Source organism: Oncorhynchus mykiss, chromosome 32, assembly GCF_013265735.2.
Source record: "Oncorhynchus mykiss isolate Arlee chromosome 32, USDA_OmykA_1.1, whole genome shotgun sequence".
NCBI lineage: Eukaryota > Metazoa > Chordata > Actinopteri > Salmoniformes > Salmonidae > Oncorhynchus > Oncorhynchus mykiss.
This window is the reverse complement of record NC_050572.1, coordinates 37,358,301-37,386,298: the sequence shown is the minus strand read 5'-3', so window position 1 is coordinate 37,386,298 and position 27,998 is coordinate 37,358,301. Positions and strand designations below refer to the sequence as shown.

General features: G+C 41.2%; 1 protein-coding gene across 1 annotated transcript; it reads right to left on the bottom strand.

Moving 5' to 3' along the window:
• Nucleotides 1-65: 65 nt before the first annotated feature.
• LOC110488517 (choline transporter-like protein 4) lies at nt 66-25,211 on the bottom strand. The gene is made up of 22 exons (XM_036971365.1): nt 24,954-25,211; nt 14,937-14,985; nt 14,404-14,477; nt 12,040-12,118; nt 11,662-11,761; nt 11,070-11,201; nt 10,812-10,872; nt 10,597-10,717; nt 9,502-9,585; nt 9,033-9,145; nt 8,749-8,871; nt 8,512-8,611; nt 8,278-8,370; nt 8,023-8,125; nt 7,554-7,816; nt 6,075-6,169; nt 5,416-5,519; nt 5,208-5,281; nt 4,973-5,043; nt 4,720-4,814; nt 1,460-1,544; nt 66-1,303 (listed from the first exon to the last, which is right to left on the bottom strand). Exons 1-22 carry the CDS (start codon nt 25,006-25,008, stop codon nt 1,185-1,187), a joined length of 2,193 nt encoding a protein of 730 aa, XP_036827260.1. The 5' UTR covers nt 25,009-25,211; the 3' UTR covers nt 66-1,184.
• Between the last annotated feature and the right edge of the window lie 2,787 nt (nt 25,212-27,998).

The window sequence follows — 27,998 nt, the reverse complement described above, 5'->3', positions numbered from 1 at the left end:
GACATAAAAAGAAAAGGGGAAAGTTTAAGTTTGAAAAATATAAAAAAATTTAAAAAAGCTTTAAATCAAGTTAACGTGACTTTATTACAAATGATTTAACAATAAAGGCATGCGCTCTCATGTACTGGACTACTGACCGATCACGTGATGAATCTATCCTGAAGTAGATCACGATACAACATGACGACTGCAAACTCCCACATGACTTCTCTCTCTGGATCTCCACAGACAAGAGGTTGAGGAATGTAGTGAGATTTTGACATGAGATATTAGTAGGTAAATTAACATTAATCTTTGACAACTAAAATGAATTGTGTTTAGTGCAGCCAAATGGATGAACACACTCACTCTAGACTGAATGTGGTTTGTTTCAGGGTCCAGTACTTTATAAGAATAGAAGTAGGGCCCCAGTTCAGACACCTCATACCTCTGACTTGCGATAAGTTCTGCTAAAAAGAGAGCTTCTTCTTCAGCGCCCATGTACAAGTGCCTGCAAGTGTCATGATTTTCAACAGAGCATTTCAGAAGATCACATGCACCACTGCTTTAAGCAGATGTGTGAAATAAACCAGAGCTATTTTCCTATAGAGGAATCCATCATTACACAAGGCAACATACAGGTGATGTCAGCATGGATAAAAAAAATAGAAATACCATTATAAAAGTCTTTAATAAATTGTCAAAATTATTAATAAATATCTACAGGATATAAAAACAAAAACATGTAATCATAAAACTGTTAGTTTCACTTAAAAAAAAAAGACTACAGAGTACTGAGGATCATAAAAAAGTATTTAAAACTTATTGTGATGATCTGTCTCAAAAGTTTTTGTTCTGATAAATCATTTGTTGACTTGAGAAAATTGTCTCTTTTCTGAAAACAAATAAGCACTGCAAGAGAATAAACATTTGGTTTTGGTCAGAGACGAATAAACAGCTCTAGCTTTGGTCACTTCAAATTGTTAGGAGAAATAGCTGGAACGTAAGAAAATCTCTCATATCACACGTGTGGTCACATGTAATCTCAAATTGAAAGTGCAAAAAAAGTTATCAAATTTGTGATAAGGCTGAAATATAAAACTAAAAAAACATAATTATATTTCTAGGATGTGATGTTTTTGGGTATTTCTAGGTTGTTGAAAGTGACTGTGCTATACAGTGATTAATCTCAAGGCAATATTTCATCAATCCTTTCCTTTGCCCTTTTTAGGTCCCTTGTTCTTTTTATTGAGGATTTTCATCAGGTTCTTGGACATGTAGTATGGCTTCTGCATCGTTCCGTCATGTCGCTCCAAGTCCTCCACTGTGAGAAAGGGAGCAAGAAGGAAGCGAAGAAAATCAATAGACAGGTATGTTGAACAATTTTTTTGTGCAAAGAAGCAAGAAATTTAGCAATGTAATGCGTGACTGCTCAGTATATGAATACAGTGATGTGTGTTGCTGGAGGTGCTCTACTCACAGAAGCAGAGGAAGAGTGTGTCCACACACATGTTGTACACACTGAAGAATCCATGAGCAATGAGGTACGCTCCCACCACAACCACCTGTTACCACAAAGACATACACACCACTGTCAATTACTTTCTCTAACACACATTTAATTGATCGTTAACTGCTTCTTTCACTTCCACTATGGAATACCTGTAAATACAGTGCATTCAGACTTTTTTAATATATATATTTTTTTACATTACAGCCTTATTCTAAAATAGATTTTTAAAAAATATCAATCTACACACAATAACCCTTAATGACAAAGCAAAAAAATGTTTTTTAGAAATGTTTGTACATTTATAAAAAACTTTTAAAAAAAACTGGGCCACTCAAGGACATTCAGAGACTTGTCCCAAAGCCGCTCCTGCGTTGTCTTGGCTGTGTGCTTAGGGTCGTTGTCCTGTTGGAAGGTGAACCTTCACCCCAGTCTGGAGGTCCTGAGCGCTCTGAAGCAGGTTTTCATCAAGGAGCTCTCTGTACTTTGCTCCATTCATCTTTCCCTTGATACTGACTAGTCTCACAGTCCCTGCTGCTGAAAAACATCCCCAAAGCATGATGCTGCCACCACCATGCTTCACCATAGGGATGGTATTGGCCAGGTGATGAACGGAGCCTGATTTCCTCAAGACATGACACTTGGCATAGGGGGCCAAATTCACGGCTCAAAAAAATAAATGGAACACTTAAACACCACAATGTAACTCCAAGTCAATCACACTTCTGTAAAATCAAACTGTCCACTTAAGAAGCAACACTGATTGACAATAAATTTCACATGCTGTTGTGCAAATGGAATAGGTGGAAATTAAAGGCAATTAGCAAGACACCCCCAATAAAGGAGTGGTTCTGCAGGTGGTGACCATAGACCACTTCTCAGTTCCTATGCTTCCTGGCTGATGTTTTGGTCACTTTTGAATGCTGGCGGTGCGTTCACTCTAGTGGTAGCATGAGACGGAGTCTACAATCCACACAAGTGGCTCAGGTAGTGCAGCTCATCCAGGATGGTACATCAATGCGAGCTGTGGCAAGAAGGTTTGCTGTGTCTGTCAGCGTAGTGTCCAGAGCATGGAGGCGCTACCAGGAGACAGGCCAGTACATCAGGAGACGTGAAGGAGGCCAACAACCCAGCAGCAGGACCGCTACCTCCACCTTTGTGCAAGGAGGAGCAGGAGGAGCACTGCCAGAGCCCTGCAAAATTACCTCCAGCAGGCCACAAATGTGCACGTGTCTGCTCAAATGGTCAGAAACAGACTCCATGAGGGTGGTATGATGGCCCGACGTCCACAGGTGGGGGTTGTGCTTACAGCCCAACACTGTGCAGGACATTTGGCATTTGCCAGAGAACACCAAGATTGGCAAATTCACCACTGGCGCCTTGTGCTCTTCACAGATGAAAGCAGGTTCACACTGAGCACATGTGACAGACGTCACAGAGTCTGGAGACGCAGTGGAGAACGTTCTGCTGCCTGCAACATCCTCCAGCATGACCGGTTTGGCGGTGGGTCAGTCATGGTGTGGGGTGGTATTTCTTTGGGAGACGCACAGCCCTCCATGTGCTCGCCAGAGGTAGCCTGACTGCCATTAGTTACCGAGAGATGAGATCCTCAAACCCCTTGTGAGACCATATGCTGGTGAGGTTGGCCCTGGGTTCCTCCTAATGCAAGACAATGCTAGACCTCATGTGGCTGGAGTGTGTCAGCAGTTCCTGCTAGAGGAAGGCATTGATGCTATGGACTGGCCTGCCCGTTCCCCAGACCTGAATCCAATTGAGCACATCTGGGACATCATGTCTCGCTCCAGCCACCAACAGACTGCACCACAGACTGTCCAGGAGTTAGCGGATGCTTTAGTCCAGGTCTGGGAGGAGATCCCTCAGGAGACCATCCGCCACCTCATCAGGAGCATGCCCAGGCGTTGTAGGGATGTCATACAGGCAAGTGGAGGCCACACACACTACTGAGCCTCATTTTGACTTGTTTTAAGGATATTACATCAAGGTTGGATCAGCCTGTAGTGTGGTTTTCCACTTTAATTTTGAGTGTGACTCCAAATCCAGACCTCCATGGGTTGATAAATTTGATTTCCATTGATAGTTTGTGTGATTTTGTTGTCAGCACATTCAACTATGTAAAGAAAAAAGTATTCCATAAGAATATTTCATTCATTCAGATCTAGGATGTGTTATTTTAGTGTTCCCTTTATTTTTTTGAGCAGTGTAGTTCAAACTTGGTTTCATAATTCTATCTTTATGTAACTAGGCAAGTCAGTTAAGAACAAATTCTGATTTACAATGACGGCCTACCAAAAGGCCTCCTGCGGGGACGGGGGTGGGATTAAAAAATAAATATACATTAAATAAAAATATTGGACAAAACACACATCCCAGAGAATCTGGTTTCTTATGGTTAAAGTCCTTTAGGTGCCTTTTGGTAAACCCCAAGCGGGATGTCATGTGCCTTTTACTGAGGAGTGTCTTGCGTCTAGCCACTCTACCATAAAGGCCTGATTGTTGGAGAGATGGAGAACTTTCCAGAAGAACAACCATCTACACAGAGGAACTCAAACTCTGTCAGAGTGACCATCGGGTTTTTGGTTATCTCACTGACCATGGCCCCCCCCCCCCCAATTGCTCAGTTGGGCTGGGCAGCCAGCTCTAGGAAGAGTCTTGGTGGTTCCAAACTTATTCTATTTAAGAATGGAGGAGGCCATTGTGTTCTTGGGAACCTTCAATGCTGCAGACATTTGTTGGTACCCTTCTCCAGATCTGTGCCGCGACACAATCCCATCTCAGAGCTCTACAGACAATTCCTTCAACCTCATGGCTTGGTTTTTGCTCTGAAATGCACTGCCAACTGTGGGTACGTTATATAAACAGGTGTGTGCCTTTCCAAATCATGTCCAATCAATGGATTTTTACCACAGGTAGACTCCAATCAAGTTGTAGAAAGATCTCAAGGATGCTCAATGGAAACAGGATGCACCTGAGCTTAATTTCGAGTCTCATAGCAAAGGGTCTGAATACTTATGTAAATAAGGCATTTCAGTTTTTATTTTTTTCTGAATTTGCAAAAATAAATAAAAAACCTGTTTTCGCTTTGTCATTATGTGGTATTATGTGTAGCTTGATGAGGAACTATTTTAATTTAACCTATTTTAGAATAAGGCTGTAAAGTAAAAAAATGTGAAGGGATCTGATTACTTTTCCAATGTATGACTGCCACTTACAATAATGGGCATCCAGTAGTAGTTGAGCATTTCTGTACGGAAATTGCTGCCTGGTAGTCTTATTCTGCCAGAGAAGAAAAAGAAAGCCAGGACTCCTGAGAAGAGAAGAGTAAAATTGGTTAAAGATTCAATTAATTTAGAAAGGTTATCTAATCACACTTCTGGCCTGTAAAATGCACAAAAGAAGCTCTTATTCAGAAATATGACCAATGATAAAATGGCATAGTAATTATGTTGGCGTTTGTCATCTTACCTACTCCTCCCACCACTAGCAGCTTCCCAAAGAAGAGCAGCAGGTCCGTCACTTTATCTAACACCACCACCCTGAGGAGAGAGGCACAGTCAGCACGTCAGGGAAATACATCCCCGGCATTCAGCTATGGTTTCACAGCAGTCAATCAAATCCATGCAAATGTTCTTATGAAAGAGGGGGGAAAAACAAGTCTACACATTCCCACAGGCATACCAACCAATACTAGAACACACACCTGACAATGTTCCTCATTAGAAGCATGAAAGCGTTTTTCGCGGAGACACAGAAGTTTTTTCCATATACGGCAATCTTTGGGAAAAAGAGGACTGTGTCTTAGATACATAGCCAACCAGAAATACTCTACACTGTGGGAACTGAGGGAGAGATTGACAGACACGTAGTTGTAGTTAACAGGTACATGTGAGGCTGCAGTAGAGACTGACCATGATGTAGGCGTTTCTATTGAGGAACTTTATGAACTTCTCCAGACACCAGAAGCAACACTTCAGACAGCACATAAGGAACCGAGCACAGGGGTTTTGAGCCGCTAGAGAGAATGAGACAGAGAGAAATAGTAATGGCGTCTTTTTGTAGGCAAGAACGCCGCCATTGTTTTTTCAAAAAGCCTATGGGAAAAATGTATGGTGTTTTTATAAAGTTTTTGGATAAAAGGAAAAAAATATAATAAAGTCTGTGGTCAACAACATAGGATATATCATACGATTTATGAAATGAAAAACAACACAAAGGCTTCATAATTCAAAAGGTAATGTTGACTGCTATTATCTCATAGGCTTAGGAGATCTTATACGTTTTGTTCTATGTTAACCTCAGACTTTTTTTCAGCATTTATTCAAAAACCCTATTCTTTCCCCAAATGGATGGCTGAACGAACGAACCAGAGGTAACTACTTTCCGGGTTTTACGACTACAAGCTGGGGAGCTCAATTACCCTTACATTACAACATGCATTATGTGAGAGCTTGGCATAATTGACTAGTTCCATATTAGGCCAATTCGATTTCCGTAAGTGCGCAGATATCGACTCGAAGAGGTTAATCGGAGAACAATAACAGGTTTCCAAGGGAAAATCCAGCCTTACCTCTGGTCTTGTGGTCCAGGTACTCCAGGATGATTCGAACTACCTGGATGAGGGTGAGGATCAAAGCACCAAACGCCAGGGAGCCAACATGGTATCTAAGAGAAGCAACATCAGCTGTGTTTGAATACCCATTCTAACAATAGTATATACATGAGTATATACTATTAGTTCATTTTAGTAGACTGTAAACGAACAGTATCGTTTCAGTTGCGCGTACTAGAGCTTTGCCTGTCTACCGGAAGTTGATGCTGTTGCTATGCAACATCTTGCTAGCATAACAAATGACTAGCTTAAAGATTTTACAATCTCTGGTGTGTTCTTAAATTCAATCTGGAGTGCACTCATAAATCCAGAGCGTTGTCAGATTGTCTGTCCTTAAATTCAGAGTGTTTCGCTCTCGGAGCGTTCAGAGCACAAACTGGACGCTCTGGCCAAGGAGTAGGTCAGTCAAGCACTCAAGCGAACTGGCTAATGTTGGATAGCTACTTCCAGACACAAATGAGAGAACACCTCACTCTGACCATTTTACCCACCCTAGCAGAGCTGGTTAGGCTGTTTTCATGTTATCCAGAGAGTTGGCGACTGTAACTGTGCTGCTGGCAACAATTAAATTATCAACACTTTTTTTTTGCCAAAGTTTACTGACACCTGCTATAGTCAACGGGTGTTGAGCATTCGTAAATTCACCAGTTATTCTGAGCGGGAGTGCTCCGAAATCAGAGTAGATAGCCAGAATTAACAATGTCCATTGAAACGCACAATGACTTACCTAAGAATAATGTGAATAATCAAGTCAATAAACATGGAGTAGTTAATATACTTCCTGGCAAGTTCAATGTATTAGTAGGCAACTAACGTTAGGTAACTAGCTTACATACCGGTACATACTGCTGTAATGCTATGCGGTTCGTAAGGAGAGAGTAGTTAACAAGTTGTCGGCCAACAAAACGTGTAACGTAACTTATTTGAAAAGTCAACACTTTATTACATTGCTCAATATTTTCTTAATATGTCTTAATTAGTTAAAGCAATGAATTTGTATCCGCTTTCGACTGACTTTGGCTGCATCTTTTCTGCCATTTTCTTCAACTCTGAAAAGCTATGAAGCCACGCCCATTCTCTGAAAAATTGCACTATGGGCCCTAAAAGCATGGAAATAGTGTCCACTGAATGTGTACTTCGTATTTTGGCAAATTTAGTACGACATTCTGGGAACTTTTGGCATACTAACTATATCCATACGATAACCAATAAGCATACTATATACTCAATTCACGTAACAAATAGTACAGTTAGTTTGAGTATTTGAACACAGCTATAGACATATGGGGAAAAAGGGAATTAGTTGAATGGATAGCTAACAAAATACAAATTGGATTCTGGCTCAAATTATAACTGTACAAGTATATGGTCTGTGAACACTCAAGCAAGGAAAGGCACCACCACAGCCCGACTGCTGAAACGTGTCAACACCCTTACCGTAGTGTGCGGATGAAGGCCTGGGACAAGGGGAAGGTGGGGATGTCCGAGGGCTTGCTGAAGGCCCAGTAGTAGGAGGCGAAGGCCCCAGCCAGGGTGCACTGGCCCAGGGCGATGACAAAGTTGATGCACCACAGGAAGGCCACCACGTTGTAGATCTGCAGGTTAAACAGGTTCCTCTGCAGCAGGCCCTCGTTGTTGTACTTGATGAAGATGCAGCGCGCCGACGGGCACCACGAGTAGTCTGTAGAGTTGTAGAATGTCTGAGGGAAAGACAGGAGGGGGGAGAGATGAAAGAGGAAGGGATTAAATATGAATGGAGACACGGAAAGGGGTCAAACAGATATTCATTTTTTTTTTTACGCAGATGGCTGAAGCAAGTACACACATTCTGTGTGTGTTTCTGATATCTGAGTTGGGCTTTTCTGCATCTATCTCTATGGGGTCAAAGTTTGCCAGGGACACTTACCTGTGGGTCACAGGTCACATTGCCGCCGATTTGGCCACAGTTACCCTGAGTAGAGTTGAGAGTCACCACTTTGTACACTGGATTGCCTGAAGTGGCCAGATACCTAAACATCTTCTGTTAAGTGTGTTAACGTTACCGTGGAGTTTGTAGACAGTGCTCAGTACAACACAGATACAAAACAGACCTTATGATTATTTGTCATAAAATTATAATAGGCAGTGTAAATCAAATATTTACACGACTGTGAGAGGATACAGAGCAGTGATGCCCCAGTAGGCCACACACACCACCAGGAGAACAAAGGTGACGAGAGGGTAGAACAGTGTAGACATCATGTGACTGACAGCCCTGTAAAAATGTACAGTACGTGTGCTGAAAAGTTAGGTTGTATCACAATATTGGTAGAATATTTGTCACAATACATGGGTATGTGTGTGTGTAAGTATAGGCCAGTATGTGTAATCCTGGCTCATATCTAACTTGACTCACTTGCTGGACTCCTGGATGAGAGCGATGGCGATGAGGATTCTGGTCCGTAGAAAGATCAAGGTCAGGAGAAGAATACCCTCTACCACAGATAGGATTATCACTGAGCGAGAAAGAATGAGAGAGAAAGCAGATAGGTCAACACAACGGTACAAAGTTGTCATCAGAAAGGCATGTCTGTCAGTCTGTAAACAGAGAAAAACAGAGACATAAAAAGAGCATGTGTAATATCAGACTCACAGAAGGCCAGCCAGGTCTCCTTAACCTGAAGGTAGACCTTGAAGTCGGTGGTGAAGCCTATGTCAGCGATGGAGACGGTTGACTTTCGGTAGTTGTCGTATTCCCACCAGCAGTGATATATACCTACAGAGAGACAGGTAGACAGAGAGCAAGAGAGAGAGAAATAAGATGCTTTAACCATCCTGAAAAATCAATGTTCTTAAACCACTGTGACCTACATATAAACATACTAGAGATACACTACAAACATGTTAGTAGACATATTATTATCATCAATGACTTACCATAGGCACCTACTGCCAAAACTCCAAATATAAGGACCCAGACCATAACAGGGGCGATGAACCGCAAGAGGAGGAGGAACAGAAAACTGACAACCATGGCTATGACTAGAGCACTGAGGGAGGAGAGGAGAGAGGTACACAGCAGAGTAAGAGAGGATTGGAAGAGCGGAGAGGGTCAAGTTAAAATGAGGTAGAGGAGAATAATAAAGAAAAATAAGATACATTTCAGGTCATTGTATCATTCCGGTCCTAATAAGCATGCCATCTCTAATAAATGTTAGATTCTTAGTAGAGCATATCTTATATTTAATGAGTTAAATTTGTGTAAACTGAAAGATCAGCTGAGAAGCTGAACAACAATGCAACATTTTCTGGTTTATCCTATTCTGATACAACAGTACAGGACAATGGAAATTGTGAATTGACAAGTAACTGGCAGTAGTTGAAAATGAGCCCGAGAGAGACTCACGCGATGATCCACTGCCATGATGACGCAAAGTCCTCAAAGATTCTCACTCCGATCTCCTTGGCATTGAAGCTGTTTACTATGTCACTACAACACAAACCGGGAAAAGACCTGTTAACGCTAGTAATTACTGACAATGTCTCTGACACAAAACAGCATGATGCAGAGTACTACATGATAAATAAAAATAAAAGCACAGAAGATTTAGAAGTAGAGGAGATGAGAGGAACAAAGAAAGAGAAATATAAAGAGGTTTCTTTGTAATAATACATTCATGCGTTGGGCCAGTAACCGAAAGGTTGCTAGATCAAGTCCCCGAGCTGACAAGGTAAAATTCTGTCGTTCTGCCACTGTTCCTAGGCCGTCATTGTGACTTGCCTAGTTAAATATAGGTAAAATAAAAATAAATTGGTGGTATTTATAGAGCTCAATACAAAGAGATGGTAACATTAAAAGCTTTCTTTGACTGCTGGTGTTCAGTACCAGTAAGTGTATTGATTACTACAGCACATTGAGGGGTAATTTTGGAGGTTGTACAACTACAGCCAACTGACAGATCTTTGGGTTGGTTCTGTATCAAATACTAACAAGTGCCCACTACTACACATGCGCATGTTTTTATGTGTCAAAGGATGAACATAAAAGTCTAATAGCCTACTTATCTTAAGTCTTATACTTAGTTAATGACATTCTAAAATGACCACTCAGGTCTGGACATCATGGTCAGACTCAGTGTTAATATTATCCTCAGAATCAACCCAAGGCTTTGTGGATCGATTCTGTACTAAAAGCTAATGCTAAAAGTAACATTCTAGCCATGTGCAAGGCTACTACTGGAGCTAAATGACAGGGCAGATGACTACGCTGGTATGGCAAAGGGCTACCACTATCATAAAGCAAGACACTAACTCACAAACATGCTAACACAGGTCTAAGTCTACACAAAGGAACTAGTCTACTATATTGATGTGAGATCAATTTAACTCACTCAATCAAGGACCTTTCACTGGCAGTGAGAAAGAGAGATTATGGGTTATTAATGGGTATTTGCAGTGTGTGTGTGTGTGTGTGTGTGTGTGTGTGTGTGTGACCCCCTACCCTGTGGCGTTCCTGATGCCATTGACTGTATCATTGATGCTTGATGGCAAGCCTGGCGTATTGACAAAGTCATTAGGAATATTTTTCAGAGCGGTAACATCAGGTATGCATCTTCCCAGAACTAGACAGAGGAAACAATGTTTACATTTAATGACTTAAAAGCATCTAGATCTGTAATTATGAAAGTAAATATGAAAAAAGAAAGGCACACTCACCAGAGATTGTAGGAGTGTAGAAGAATGGGCACAGCTCTTGATCCACAATTTCTTTAACATTCTGAGAGGCAAAGGGGGAAAAAAAGGATCAAATACTATCTTTAGCTACATAGAGTAAAAAACTAGGAAACCCCTCCTGTTAAATCTATTTCCAAAAGATAGTCCAAGGCTTTGAGGAGTCAGTGACAACAATGATCAATGAAAGCCTATCTAAAGAAGTGAATTTACAAACCTCCGTAAGAATAGGGTGGGACTTACCAGTTTAGTTGATGCTAGGTCAAAAGATGGCACGCAGAGTGTTTGGTTGAAGTAGTCTCGTGGCTTGGCATTCGGTAAGTAGGCCAAAGGATTCAGAGCCCAGAATACATCTGGGCACTTTTCCACACACACCTGCAGGGTGAGGAAAAAAAGAGGTCTTCACTTTGTGACATAAACGTGATGCCTGTCTCAGATAGCATACACAATTTATTTTGTGTTTTTTAATGTTTTATTGCTATGTAACTGTTATGAAAGTTGTATTGTCAATTTTGTTTTGTATTTAAAAGTGTACATGACACTGCAACAAAATTTCCCCATGGGGACAATAAAGTCAGTAAGTCATTTTGGGATGTAGAGACAATAAAAGAAAGACCTCACACAAATGAAAATGAAATAGAAGACAACTTGTATGATTCCCAGCGGCTTGATGAAGACAATACATATACATACAAATTGGACCCAGGTATTAACAAGAGTATAAACACACACTCAAACACAATGGGAAATTGGAGATGTGCACAGAGTTCCTTATTACTCCTGACATCAGCCTTTAGAGAAACGAAGATATTATATAGGTGTGATGTTACTGTACTTGTGTGGTGGGGCACTGTAACCCATTAAGGACAGCGGCCATGACGTTGATTGATGTGGCACATTTCAGTATGTCAAAGTAGAACACGCTGGGTTGAGCTCTGCGAAAGCAAAAGTTACCAAACTATGCATTCTGAACGAAATATATAGCATGACAGTTCAGTATGTAGTGAGGCATGCAAAGCTTGAATTATTATGTAACGATGAAATGTCTGACTCGATTGGCCACATTTTCCGCTTTTATCGGTTGCATTCATGGCAGAAATGCAGGATTAGTAAATTCACATTACATAGCATCAAGTGTTCTGAACAAAATAATACTTGATGGTTCATAAAGGACTTGTAGTTCAAACACATCAAACACCAGAAAGGTCCTTACACATTGAGCCCGATGCCACAGAACATTCCAGTAGAGTTCCGTGGGTAGAGGACGTGCCGGGGATCACCATAAAGCCAGGCTGGTGGAAATATAAAAACACATCAAGATCTAATAGAGACATGGGGACACCAATATATTTACCACAGTCAAAGAACACATGAGCAAATTATTAATACATTTGTCAAAAAAACAAACAAATGAACATACAAAGCTCATGTACATCAATTTCCTGGTTTTGGTAAGTTTATATACTAAACCAACACCCTTTTCAATAAAGGGCCTACTGTACAGTCGTGGCCAAAAGTTAAGAATGACCACCCTGGCATGCTATCAATTAACTTATGGGCCACATCCTGACTGATGGCAGCCCATTCTTGCGTAATCAATGCTTGGAGTTTGTTAGAATTTGTGGGGTCTTGTTTGTCCACCCACCTCTTGAGGATTGACCACAAGTTCTCAATGGGAATAAGGTCTGGGGAGTTTCCTGACCATGGACCCAAAATATCGATGTTTTGTTCCCCGAGCCACTTAGTTATCACTTTTGCCATATGGCAAGGTGCTCCATCATGCTGGAAAAGGCATTGTTCGTCACCAAACTGTTCCTGGATGGTTGGGAGAAGTTGCTCTCGGAGGATGTGTTGGTACCATTCTTTATTCATGGCTGTGTTCTTAGGAAAAATTGTGAGTGAGCCCACTCCCTTGGCTGAGAAGCAACCCCACCAATGAATGGTCTCAGGATGCTTTACTGTTGGCATGACACAGGACTGATGGTAGCGCTCACCTTGTCTTCTCCGGACAAGCTTTTTTCCGGATGCCTCAAACAATCGGAAAGGGGATTCAGAGAAAATGACTTTACCCCAGTTCTCAGCAGTCCAATCCTTGTACTTTTTGCAGAATATCAGTCTGTCTCTGATGTTCTTCCTGGAGAGAAGTGGCTTCTTTGCTGCCCTTCTTGACACCAGGCCATCCTCCAAAAGTCTTCGCCTCACTGTGCGTGCAGATGCACTCACACCTGCCTGCTGCCATTCCTGAGCAAGCTCTGTAATGGTGGTGCCCCGATCCCGCAGCTGAATCAACTTTATGAGACGGTCCTGGCACTCGCTGGACTTTCTTGGTCACCCTGAAGTCTTCTCGACAACAATTTAACCGCTCTCCTTGAAGTTCTTGATGATCCAATAAATGGTTGATTTAGGTGCAATCTTACAGGTAGCAATATCCTTGCCCGTGAAGCCCTTTTTGTGCAAAGCAATGATGACAGCACGTGTTTCCTTGCAGGTAACCATGGTTGACAGAGGAAGAACAATTATTCCAAGCACCACCCTCCCTTTGAAGCTTCCAGTCTGTTATTTGAACTCGATCAGCATGACAGAGTGATCTCCAGCCTTGTCCTCGTCAACACTCACACCTGTGTTAACGAGAGAATCCCTGACATTATGTCAGCTGGTCCTTTTGTGGCAGGGCTGAAATGCAGTGGAAACGTTTTTTTTGAGGATTCAGTTAATTTGCATGGCAAAGAGGGACTTTGCAATTAATCTGATCACTCTTCATAACATTCTGGAGTATATGCAAATTGCCATCATACAAACTGAGGCAGCAGACTGTGAAAATTAATATTTTGGCCACAACTGTATATCCGGTCAATGCACAATATCCTATCACATTAATCACATACTAAGCTATTGATATTGGCCATATATTCATATGACCTCCTTTCTTATCAGGCATCTCTATTGACTCTAGATAAGGCAGAGTGAGTGGCTGCTGGAATGTGTTTGATGACAGGTCATGGATGATTGTGAGCTTCTGCTTCGGATCTGCTCTTTGGAACCACTGTGGGTGGGAGTCAGAGTTGTCTCAGGTGTCTTTCGGTCTTTCACCCGAAAGACAGAAAAGGTAGGAGAATATCAAGGCCATAGAGATACCTTATAATTCTAGAAAAGGGTGAGAGTTGAGACCTTGAAGAGGGGAAAAGTCAGGAAATCATAGATTCAATGACAAACTTATGTTTTCAGTGCACTCTCAATAATGGAGTTCTGTTCTCACTTGTGAGTGGTGTTTTGACAAGCTGTTGGAATTGAGGAAGGGACCAAGGTGATTATGTCACTGTTGTTTTGTTTAGCCAGACTGTGCTTTCCGCCTGCTAATACTACATTTACATAGGGTGTTATGGCGAGGACACCAGAGTTTCAAAAGGGACGTAAGAGTCATAAAGAGGGTGACAGCCAGAGAGAGATAACGTCAGGAATCAGATTTCATCTAATGGCACGAGAGAGAAAATAATTATCATACAGAATAAGTAAGTTTGTGTGAGTGAGAGAAAAGGTCAGAGAGGTAGGTGGGAGGTGCGTAGAAGGCACATCTTACCCAAAATTCCCACTGCCATGTAGCCAAGGATCACGACCATGAAGAGAACACAGCAGATGATATCAGTGCAGCCTCTGGGGGAGAACGGAGAGACAATAACACACAAAGTGATTTTGAGCATTGCTGTGTAATACATGCCTCCGGGTAGAATTGTTTTACAGAAAGTATGCCTAGCAAAGGCACTTTAGACATACAATGGACAATTTGCATACAGAGATAGAGTGATAGTTAGGGCTAGGCTTGTAGGCTTTTTTATTTCACCTTTATTTTACCAGGTAGAGAACCAGTTCTCATTTACAATTGCGACCAGGCCAAGTTAAAGCAAAGCAGTTCGACGCATACAACAACAGAGTTACACATGGAGTAAAACAAACATACAGTTAATAATACAGTAGAAAAGTAAGTCTATATACAATGTGAGCAAATGAGGTGAGAAGGGAGGTAAAAGGCAAAAAAAAGCCCATGGTGGCGAGGTAAATACAATATAGAGAGCAAGAGAAAATAAGTGAGAGATACTTAGCGGAAGAGGCTACCTTTTCCGAATGGGTCCATTGAAGGTGGGGTCATACTGAGCAGGTTCCCCTGAAAAGAAAACAGAGAGATAATGGTTCAATAACAGAATTGAACTATTTTCTGAAGGTCTATTCTTCAAAATAAATGTCAAGCTATTTATGCACATTAACACAAAAATAACTTTATCAAAATACTGATAGTAGTCAGATTAGAATAGGATAGAATACATGGGGAAAACATCTCTCGGTAAAGGCATTTTGCATTGATATTCAAAAGAGCTTTACTGTGTGTGAGATTCTATGGAGAGAATTGCGTGCCTGTGAGTTTGAGGGTTAATTGAGGTGGGAGGTTGTTGCTAAGCAACAAGAGTAGCCTTTGTTAGTATGCACCTCATTGAGTTAATGAGTGACAGTCTTCAGCTTGAGAAGGAGGAAATAGAGCAAAAAAGAATAAGACCTTGACACTCCTTTATAGGTTGTACAATCTGTACAGTACACTGGAGAACTGTGGTGGTGATGACTGGGTTATGATGACTGGGTTACAGGAATTACATTGCTTAGTGTCACTTCCTATAACATTTCTTAAGAGTTGTCAAATGGAGAAAAATAGAGAGCTATTAAAGATATACACTTCCAGTCAAACGTTTGCACACACCTACTCATTCGAGGGTTTCTCTTTATTATTACTATTTTATAAAATTGTAAAATAATAGTGAAGACATCAAAACTGTGAAATAACACATATGGTATCATGTAGTAACCAAAAAAAGTCTCAAACAAATCAAAATATATTTTATATTTGAGATTCTTCAAGTAAACCACCCTTTGCCTGGACAGCTTTGCACAGTCTTGGCATTCTCTCAACCAGCTTAATCTGGAATGCTTTTCCAACAGTCTTGAAGGAGTTCCCACATATGCTGAGCACTCATTGGCTGCTTTTCCATCACTCTGTGGTCCAACTCATACCAAACCATCTCAATTGGGTTGAGGTCGGGTGATTGTGGAGGCCAGGTCATCTGATGCAGCACTCCATCACTCTCCTTCTTGGTCAAATAGCCCTTACACCGCATGGAGGTGTGTTGGGTCATTGTCCTGTTGAAAAATAAATTATAATCCCACTAAGCCCAAACCAGATGGGATTTGATGGGATGGGATGGCATATCGTGGCATGGTAGCCATGCTGGTTAAGTGTGCCTTGAATCTAAATAAGTCAGACTGTCACCAGCAAAGCCCCCCCACACCTCCTCCTCCATGCTTCACTGTGGGAACCACACATGCAGAGATCCTCCGTTTACCTACTCTGTGTCTCACAAAGACACAGCAGTTGGAACCAAAAATCTCAAATTTGGACTCAGACTAAAAAGGTCAGATTTCCACCGGTCTAATGACCATTGCTCATGTTTCTTGGCCCAAGCAAGTATCTTCTTGTTATTGGTGTCCTTTAGTAGTGGTTTCTTTTCAACAAATCGACCATGAAGGCCTGATTCACACAGTTTCCTTTGAACAGTTGATGTGTGTCTCTTTTTTAATTTAACGAGCAAGTCAGTTAAGAACAAATTCTTATTTACAATGACGGCCTACCACGGCCGAACTCTCCCCTAACGCCGCGCTATGGGACTCCCAATCACGGCCGGTTGTGATACAGCTCGGGATCGAACCAGGGTCTGTAGTGACGCCTCTAGCGCTGAGACGCAGTGCCTTAGACCGCTGCGCCACTCGGCTGTTACTTACTCTGAAGCAATTATTTGAGCTGTAATTTGAGGTTGGCAACTCTAATGAACATATCCTCTGTAGCAGAGGTAACTCTGGGTCTTAATTTCCTGTGGCAGTCCTCATGAGAGCCAGTTTCATCTTTCCGGATTTCCGGATTTTCTTTCCGGATTGACTGAAGTAATGGACTGTCATTTCTTTTTGTTTATTTGAGCTGTTCTTGCCATCAAATACATTAAGAAAATAAATTCCACAAATTACTTTTAAGAAGGCATTAATTCAAATGCATTCCAAGTTACTACATGATTCCATGTGTGTTATTTCATAGTTTTGATGTCTTCACTATTATTCTACAATGTAGAATAATAGTAAAAATAAAGAAAAACCATGGAATGAGTATTTGTGTCCAAACTTTTGACTGGTACTGTGTCTCATCATCCCTCCCTTTTTCTCTACATTGCATAAGTCAATGTATTTATGACAAATTTTATGATTTATGCAACCTTAAAAGAAAGGTAGCCTAAAACGAAAGAGAAGGGGCAGTATGTGATGGCCGAGATTTTAATTGAGTTTGAATTCAAAGATGGAGGAAGCAGGCTCAAAGCAGAGCAGTGCATTTTTAAAGGGATGCTCAGATCCACCAAAAATATTCCATCAGACATTTTCCACCGAAACCCTGCATTTCATAGTCACTCACAACTAGGGCCGGGACAACACCAGCATCACGTTACTCGTTAGTATCAAGGCAAGGAACCAAAACACAAAGCAGATTTAACTTATTCAGGAAAACAGCCCTAATGTTGGTAACAAAGATATATGTTGTCATTCAGAGTCACATTTATTTTTTTCCAAGCTATAGCACACTATTTTACATAAACACTTTTTAATTAACCACAGAGTTTGGTCTGCTTTGTGTTTTCATTTTTGCCATGGAAAAAATATTGCAATACTGGTACCGTCACAGCCCTACTCACTCCCATTCCCCTTACCACAGTAAGCAATTACGTTTGTTTGGTCTGTATCCTGTTTGGCAAGCTAAACATTTCTAAGAGATGTTATTGGTCTCATGGGCACTTCCTTATCTCCTCACAATAAACCAAATTTAAATCCCAGAATAAAATGGCTTCATAAAATGACAAATGAAAGATACAGCACCCGTTGAACATTGCACCTGTCCGAGGAATATGGAGTTGAGCATGAGGTTTACTTTGTTCATTTCAATTAGGTTGCTATGGGGTAGATAACAGGCCAGGTCTTGTTGGCCATTATACACCAATTACTGATTGGAAGCACGCAAAACACTCATGTATACAATGAAGTCAGCAACTATGACTTCGAGTTAGTGATTTTAAATATACAATGTAGGCCTGTTCATTAGGTCCATGGACTACAATGTCTCACTCAGAGGTATAATTTAAGAAGCTCTAAAGCCTGTTACGGCTGCTGTCCCTGTACAGGGATCAACATCAGCGGAAATTTCAGAGTGACAACTAATAGTACTCGATACAACTCAAACTTTCATTAAAACACACATGCAGGGTACTCAATTAAAGCTACTCGTTGTGAATCTAGCCAACATGTCAGATTTTTAAAATGCTTTTCGGCGAAAGCATGAGAAGCTATTATCTGATAGCATGCAACCCCCGAAATACACAAAGGGGACGTAAAACAGAATAATTAGCGTAGCCGGCGCTACACAAAACGCAGAAATAAAATATAAAACATTCATTACCTTTGACGAGCTTCTTTGTTGGCACTCCTATATGTCCCATAAACATCACAATTGGGTCTTTTTTTCGATTAAATCCGTCCACGTATACCCAAAATGTCCATTTATGAAGCCCGTCTGATCCATGGAAAAGCACCGTTCCAAAACGCACCGTAATTTTTTTAAATTAAAAAAGTTACCTATAAACTTTGACAAAACACTTCAAACTACTTTTGTAATCCAACTTTAGGTATTAGTAAACGTTAATAATCGATCAAATTGATCACGGGGCGATCTGTATTCAATAGCAGCACGTTTTGAAATCATGGTCCACATTCTCTCTTTCATAACTTCCTGTGGTGTGCTCGACGACAGGAAGTGCCTATTCCTCATGTTACCAAGGATTAATTTAAAATCAATTGACAGTACTGGCGACATCATGTGGACGCTGTAGGCATTGTAAACAGGGCCCTATCTATTTTCCCTTGCCATAGACAATACAGAGACTGGCGGAGGGATATTTTTGGGGTTTTTTTGTGTGAACAGTTTTCCTTGGAATTTTTCCTGCTAAACGCGTTCTGTCAGTCACAGACATGATTTAACCAGTTTTATAAACTTCAGAGTGTTTTCTATCCACACATACTAATCATATGCATATACTATATTCCTGGCATGAATAGCAGGACGTTGAAATGTTGCACGATTTTTAACAAAAAGCTGCACAAAATCGCAGCCTCTTTAACATATCCAATAAATGAATCTTGCTGAATTGACTTTCAGTAGATTCTCTTTTATCTGACGAGACCGTTACATCCTATATACCTACTTATCTTGTTTTATGAGAGCTCAATGTTTTAGTAATGTAAGAATATTTTCAGAATACACAGAATACTAAAAGGTCAATAGGAAATTAACGATCAATAGAAAGTTGTTTTCAGTTCAACATCTGTTTAGAATCTGTGTAGGAATTTCAGTCCGGGACTCATAGCTACATGTGTCAAGTTCTCATTGGTCCAAATCGTCAATACACTGAGCCTGAAACAGGATATTTGTTATTTGGCCATTGGCCCAATTTTACTGCAAGGAACTATAATTGATCAACCACAGGCTAGGGTTGGGGGTTATAAATTACATTCTGTCACTTTGTTCTGTGGAGAGAAACACTGAGGACAGGGAAGAATGAACATCGACCATCTACTTCCCAGCATGATTGGTTCTCTTTGAATGAACCCATTTGCTTTGGGGTCTGTGTTATTGAAGAATAACATCAACTGCTAACAGTAACAACATCCTGAAGATAGCCTACTGCATGTGGAAAGAAAATGAGTGAAAATGTAAGCTTTGTAGTGAGTACACAATAAATGTATAGGATGTTGACAATCATACTGTTTGTTTTGCAGCTAACTACAAGGCCTACTGTATGAATTATTTACAATGAGGCACGCTGTTGGCTTCCAACTGACAGAATACACAACCTTAGTGAAAGTCCGGGAGAAGGAATGTGGATATTCCAAACAAAAGAAACCTGTTCCTCTGCCTCATTGCCGTCTGTAAATTAATATCAGATTACAAAGCTGTCTTTTTGGGGCAAATCACTACCTGGAAACTGACTGACAGGTACCCTTTCCTGATGTGCTATTTATTCTTCCTGGTTAACCATCTGCTCCACTAGAATATGCCATAAAGCATTTTGGATTCTACAAAACCTCAGACGTCAGGACATTTTTTACTTCAGTACTTTGGCCCAAACAATGAATCTCTCTGTATGTAAGTTCAAGTGATTTGACTTGACCTTGGATAGAGTGGTGACGTAAAAAGATCAACAATTTTTTGTCCAATTGGAGGTATACACGTGGAGGTATTACTGTTTGGGTTGTGATGTGGTGTTGTGATACCCTCCTAAAAAGTTATGTTAATCACTGTGCACACAGTGAGTTAGGCTCCATGACTGTATATATGAACATACAAAGCCATCGATCACGACACCATTAATTCATAGTGCATTGAAGCCAAATTAAGCCCATTAAGATGGTGTCTCTTGGAGACATAACATGCAGTTTGAGCTACTCCAGGAAGTGGCATTGCAGGCTAACTCAGTGCTGCCCCTTCTCATTTAGTAACTCAAGTTGAAGGCCACCCGGGGTACTGCAGGCTACCATTGGCAACTACAGTGCATCCGGGAAAGTATTCAGACTCCTTCCCTTTTCCCAAATTTTGTTACGTTACAGCCTTATTCTAAAATAGATTAAATAAAACATTTTCCTCATCAATCTACACACAATACCCCATAATGACAAAGTGAAAACAGGTTTTTAGAAATGTTTGCAAATTTACAAAACCTAAAATAAATTACCTAATTTACATAAGAGTTCAGACCTTTTGCTTTGAGACTCAAAATTGAGCTCAGGTGCATCCTGTTTCCATTGATCATCCTTGAGATGTTTCTACAACTTGATTGAAGTCCACCTGTGGTAAATTCAATTGATTGGACGTGATTTGGAAAGGCACACACCAGTCTACAGTTGACAGTGCATGTCAGAGCAAAAACCAAGTCATGAGGTCAAAGGAATTGTACGTAGAGATCAGACAGGATTGTGTCGAGGCACAGATCTGGGGAAGGGTACCAACAAATGTCTGCAGAATTGAAGGTCCCCAAGAACACAGTGGCCTCCATCATTCTTAAGTGGAAGAAGTTTGGAAACACCAAGACTCTTCCTAGAGCTGGCCGCCAAGCCAAACTGAGCAATCATGGGAGAAGTGCCTTGGTCAGGGAAGTAACTAAGAACCCAGTGGACACTCTGACAGAGCTCCAGAGTTCCTCTGTGGAGATGGTTGTCCTTCTGGAAGGTTCTCCCATTTCAGCAGCATCCAGACAGATGCCACTCCTCAGTAAAAAGCACGACAGCCCGCTTGGAGTTTGCCAAAAGGCACCTAAAAGACTCTCAAACCATGAGAAACAAGATTCTCTGGTCTGATGAAACCAAGATTGAACTATTTGGCCTGAATGACAAGCATCACGTCTGGAGAAAACCAGGCACTGCTCATCACCTGGCCAATACCATCCCTACGGTGAAGCATGGTGCTGTGGGTATATTTTTCAGCAGCAGGGACTGGGAGACTAGTCAGGATTGAGGGAATGATAAACAGCGCAGAGAACAGAGATATCCTTGATGAAAACCTGATCCAGAGCACTCAGGACCTCAGACTGGGGTGAAGGTTCACCTTCCAACAGGACAACGACACAAAGCACACTTCCAAGACAATGCACGAGTGGCTTTGGGACAAGTCTCTGAATGTCCTTGAGTGGCGCAGCCAGAGCCTGGTCTTGAACCATATCGAACATCTCTGGAGAGACCTGAAAATAGCTGTGCAGTGACGCTCCCCATCCAACCTGACAGAACTTGAGAGGATCTGCAGAGAAGAATGGAAGAAACTCCCCAAATACAGGGGTGCCAAGCTAGTATCGTCATACCCAAGACAAGTCTGTAATTGCTGCCAAAAGTACTTCAAAGGGTCTGAAAACTTATCTAAATGTCATATTTCCATAACAAAAATTGCAAAAATGTTTTAAAAAATGTTTTGCGTTGTCATTAAGGGGTATTGTGTGTAGATTGGTGAGGGGGAAAAAACAATTTAAATCAATTTTAGAATAAGGATGTATTGTTACAAAATGTGGGAAAAAAAATCAAGGGGTCTGAATACTTTCCGAATGCACTGAACAAAAATATAAATGCAACAATTTCAAAGACTTTACCGAGTTACAGTTTATATAAGGAAATCAGTCAATTGAAATAAATTAATTAGGCCCTAATCAATGGATTTCACATGACTGTGCAGGGGTGCAGCCTTAGGTGGGCCAGGCTTTCCCCACAAAAGAGCTTTATTACAGACAGAAATAGGTTCAAGTACATACATCTGGTGTATTAGAAGCAATTATCAGTACCATGATTTTCCACAAAAAAATGTTTTATTTGCACAAAGATTGACGACAAAGATTGCCATGGGGTCCTGTTTTCCACTAACAATACCTGCAGTACTCATTGCAGCAACGAAAGTTGAAGGGCCAGCCATTCTCCCCTGGATAGGCTGCATAGTGTGTGTCTCCTATACCGAATCTGCCTATGAGGAAACATGCATTGGGTTGTCAAGGCCAGCGTCAGTCAACTAATTAAGTGATAAACTTTTGACTGTAAGACTATGGGTACACACACACACCCTCTTCTTACACAGAAAGGGAGCGCTTAAGGAAAGGATTTAGCTACTAGTTAGCCCAGTATTTATAGCCAGCAGCATACCACCCTGCATACCACTGCTGGCTTGCTTCTGAAGCTAAGCAGGGTTGGTCCTGGTCAGTTCCTGGATGGAAGACCAGATGCTGCTGGAAGTGGTTTTGGAGGGCCAGTAGGAGACACTCTTTCCTCTGGTCTAAAAAAATATCTTAATTAATGATTGGGGACACTGCCCTGTGTAGGGTGCTGTCTTTCGGATGTGACGTTAAACGGGTGTCCTGGCTCTTTGAGGTCATTAAAGATCCTGGCTAAATTCCCAATCTGGCCCTCGAACCATCACGGTCACCCAATAATCCCCAGTTTACAATTGGCTCATTCATCCCCTCCTCTCTCCTGTAACTATTCCCCAGGTCGTTGCTGCAAATGAGAACGTGTTCAGTCAACTTACCTGGTAAAATAACAGATAAATACAATTTAATTCACCCATTCCCTCACTCATCCGACTATTTTGTGGAGCTTGCTAAAACAACCTCATGGTGCCTCTAGAGAACAGAGAGCGCAGGTGACCCGTTCTAACAGCATCTGAAATTAAAAGCCAGGTCAGGACCAGCATCAATTAATAGTAACAGAATTTGTATCAATATTAGCAGAAGCAGCTGAGGCGAAAGATTTGTCTAGTGTCTGTCTAGTTTAATCATTGGCTTTCAAATGTGGTTTTCCAATGTTCTGTAGTGCTTGCCTAGCTCACCGCACACAATTAACTGGCCAATGATTAGCAGGCCATCATTGTAGCCATTTCAGTATTAACCACAATTATTTCTAAATAGTAAAAATTACATCAGAACACAAAACACCGCCGACGTCAAGGGCTTTTGACCAGGATGAAAAAACACGTAAAGTTCGACCTCTCAATCAAATGAAACTTTTGCCAAACAAATCTAACATAATTAAAGAAGCAGACGGTGAAATATCTCTGTCAATAGCAATACATCTTTGATTCCTCATAAGATTTCAAAGGAACAAAAGTCGCCTAGTCTAAGTGGCAGGGAGAAACCCTGTGAATCCACTTCCTTCTTAGGAAACAGGATGGACAAACTGGACACGTGTACCTGTCCAAGAGGCAGCTGAATTTACATGGAATGGTTATTTGAATAGCAGTGCCAGAATGTCAATAGACTATTAATCTCATGCAAACAACTGGGTTTAAGGACCAAATAGCACCCTATTCCCGATATAGTGCACTACTTTTGAGAGCCCCATGAGCCCTGTTCAGAAGTAGTGGACTATATGGGGAATATGGTGCAATTTTGGACACAACCCTTGCGTAAAATGGACATGTAATAGGTCACACTAAGGCAGTGAGCCTTTATACACACCACATAGGCACACCCAGAGATGGACTTATGCAAAACAAAAGACCCCCACCACAACACACAGCAGACTGAAAGAGAATGAATGCCTCACATCAACGTTTGTTTTTATCAAACTTCCTCCTCTATATTTCACCATCAAATCCAAAAACCTACATAAAAGCATTGACATGCCATTGAACAGGGACAGGCAACAGATGGTGGAGAACTCAGTCTCAATTTATTGTTGAGAGTTAGAATAGTATAATACATGAATTGCAATCTTGAAATGTGGTTGTGCAGTCAGCGGTTTTTTAATCTTATGTCAGTCACGGATAGTCAGTCAATTAGCCCCGTTTCAGCTAAAAACGTGTAGATTATTAAACTGTAATGCTTTTAATTTATTTTACCTTTATTTAACTAGGCAAGTCAGTTAAGAACAAATTCTTATTTTCAATGACGACCTAGGAACATTGTACCTTGTCAGCTCGGGGGTTTGAACTTGCAACCTTCCGGTTACTAGTCCAATGCTCTAACCACTAGGCTACCCTGCCGCTCACTGAATATTGATTTTATATCACTTATTGCATTTATATATTAATAATTTATTTAGTTTGAAAGATGCAATAACCAAATCAATTATTGATGTAGTTTTCTGTAAAATACATCAGTAATATCTTTGCTTCATGAAAACAATTACTGTCAACTTTGCCTATAACTACATATGTATCTAAATCTTGAATACTAAGCAATTGACAATGTCACAAATTGTTATTAGGCTATTCAAATATGCAGTCATCGGCTTTAAGCCCAAATGTGACACCTCTAGTAAAGTAGTAACGTTAAAGTTAGGCCTAATCGGTTCCACCACTCATAAGGAACTGTCTGGTTTCATCACTGAAAAACGCAAATAGGCTAAACTAGGGACAAGTAAATAAAAATAAAAATGGTTTAATTGAAGACCGATAATGTGACACTACTCTGAGGTTAGACAAATACGAGCCAGCCAGGTAACGTAACCAGCGATGTGAAATTAACTCACCATATTCCAACGAATCCACGGAATCCAAGCTCTCTTCCTTCAGTTTTTTACCCATTTCCTATGCTTTACCTCTACTAGTTTATATTCGTCTAAAACGTCCAAATGACCAGGTAAATCAAGTTAAATAATCAAAAAGTCTAAACCAACGTTTCAAAAGGTGTTAGTACACCTGTGTGGACAATTAAAAAAACAGACTTCCTGAGAATAAATCTCTCCCTCGCGCTACAGCAACTAGGGTTATGACGTCACGAACGCACCTGTGGGATGCGCACTTCCATGCGCGCACGGGCGCGCCCCTTGGCCTCCCTTTTTACTAAACGTCCCCTGCTGTTTCATTGGCGGGCCTACATGTGGTAAATTAAATAAATGATTTTCTGATTATTTGGCTGTATGCCTATGTAATACCTTTTACTTAAAATACCCAAAACAAACATCTGATAACATTTCAGTTGAAAATAGATATTGTGTATGATAAATGTTTGAGGCATACATACCCAAATACAAAACTTTACACTGAACAAAAATAAACACAATATGCAACCATTTCAAAGATTTCACTGGGTTTATGGGTTTCTTACTGGGGAACGGAACAACTATGTCTGGAAGGATGTAGACTAAGAGCCAACTAATGCTCGATTTATAAATGTGATCGGAGGCGCCGTGTGGATGGTGTTACCCAATAACTGCCCCTCTGGGAGCAACTGAACTATTTTCGCATCGCCGTCCGCCTCAAATCTTGTAGCTAACAATGTGGAGGGCTCCGCATTGACATGATTGGTTGATGGGAGGTGAGGGCGACAGGTCCAGTATAAACAAACTCACTTCCTTCACAAAAGCGCTGCTCGGCGAGGCGCAAGAATTATGAATGTCCCGATTTCTGCAGAGTCCATATCACCGTAAATGCTGCACAGCCAATGCATACAGTCGGATTGACCATGTAGCGCCTTCAACTGCTTTTGAAGAGGCATGTGCAACTTTGTCATACTGCTATGCAATGAGGAGAACATTCGCCTTGGTACGTTTATCTAGCATCTCCCATGTAGGGTTTTCCACAAACGCTTCCAACTTAGTCCATCCCTTACGAAAAAAGATTGCAGTATAACAGCAGTATCCTGCAATCACTGCGTCCAAAATACCAAAGTCAACTGCAGTTAACACACTTTTACTGCAATCATCTTTTGTAAGGTACAGCTTAAAAACACATACACATAAGCCTGTGTGTTTATGCAACTTTCAAAATTATTCCACCAATCTTATAACCCTCAAGACAATGTCAGTGATAGAAAATGTACCACAAAAGTGTATTTTGAACTCAAATATCTGGGCACAACAGAGCAGGTGACTAGAGCCACTACCATACTCACAGGAAACAAGATCCCAGAAGAGTCCCCAATTTGTTACATTTCCCAGCAAGAAATCCAAATAATGTCTCGAAACAGAAGGGGTAACTAACAAAGAGACACTAACAACCAAAACAAGTGGTTTTAGGAGGGGTTCTGAAAGACACTCATAGAGGTGGCCACTGAAAGTTCACTAGCAACAACTGGAGCCTAAAAGACACACCATGAGTGCCCACTAAATTTGTCAAACAAAAGAAAAACCCCACACACTTATGGACTGGAAGAAAACCAAAAACAGGGAAGCTCAGATAATGGAATGTTTGTCTAGAAATCAAAATAAAAAGCACCAATTGAATGTCTTAACCCCCCACATCGCACTAGACAACTGGAGCACTGGGCCAGCCAGTCTTAAATATCACCTTGGCCAGCACAGGTGAAACACCTTCCAACTAATGAGATGGACAAACCAGCACAGGTGTGACACATACTGACTAACGAAGTGACACCAATCAGTGTATCCGACATGTCAACGTGCTAAAACTCCAACCTAAAAACATAAATGGAAAAAACTAAACCTGTACAGTTCTTATAATGAAATCAGTCAATTGAAATAAATTAATTAAATCAAATGTATTTATATAGCCCTTTGTACATCAGCTGATATCTCAAAGTGCTGTACAGAAACATTAGGCCTTAATCTATGGATTTCACATGACTGGGAATACAGATATGCATCTGTTGGTCACCGATACCTTTTTTTTAAAGGGGAGTGGATCAGAAAACCAGTCAGTATTTGGTGTGACCACCATTTGCCTCATGCTGCGTGACACATCTCCTTCGCATAGAGTTGATCTGGCTGTTGATTGTGTCCTGTGGAATGTTGTCCCACACCTCTTCAATGGATCTGTGAAGTTGCTGGATATTGGCAGGAACTGGAACACACTGTAGTACATGTCATTCCAAAGCCTCCCAAACATGCTCAATAGGTGACATGTCTAGTGAATATGCAGGCCATGGAAGAACTGGGACATTTTCAGCTTCCAGGACTTGTGTACAAAAGATCCTTGCTACATGCATTATTATGCTGAAACATGAGGTGATGGTGGTGGATGAATGGCACGACAATGGGCCTCAGGATCTCGTCACGGTATATCTGTGCATTCAAATTTCCATTGATAAATTGTGTTTGTTGTCCACAGCTTATGTCTGCCCATACCACTGCGAGCATTGGGGCACTCTATTCACACTGCTCACCCACACAAAACCTGTCATCTGCCCAGTACAGTTGAAACCGGGATTCACCCGTAAAGAGCACACTTCTCCAGCGTGACAGTGGCCATCGAAGGTGAGCATTTGCCCAGTGAAGTCGGTTACACCTCCAAATTGCAGTCAGGTCAGACCCTGGTGAGTACGACGAGCACACAGATGAGCTTCCCTGAAACGGTTTCTGACAGTTTGTGCAGAAATGACTTGGTTGTGCAAACCCATTTTCATCAGCTGTCCGGGTGAGTAGTCACAGACGATCCCGCAGGTGAAGAAGCCGGATGTCGAGGTCCTGGGTTGGTGTGGTTACACATGATCTGGGGTTGTGAGGCCGGTTAGACATACAGACAAATTCTCAAAAATTACATTGGAGGCAGCTTATGGTAGAGAAATTAACATTACATTCTCAGGCAACAGCTCTGGTGGACATTCCTGCAGTCAG

Bases quoted from the DNA above. Each gene is read 5' to 3' on its own strand.
- LOC110488517 (XM_036971365.1), bottom strand. From the start codon at position 25,008: ATGGGTAAAAAACTGAAGGAAGAGAGCTTGGATTCCGTGGATTCGTTG. The intron at 14,986-24,953 runs GTGAGTTAATTT...TTTTCTTTTCAG, and splicing joins CGTGGATTCGTTGGAATATG to GGGAACCTGCTCAGTATGAC. The intron at 1,545-4,719 runs GTAAGTGGCAGT...TTGTGGTAACAG, and splicing joins ACTACTGGATGCCCATTATT to GTGGTTGTGGTGGGAGCGTA.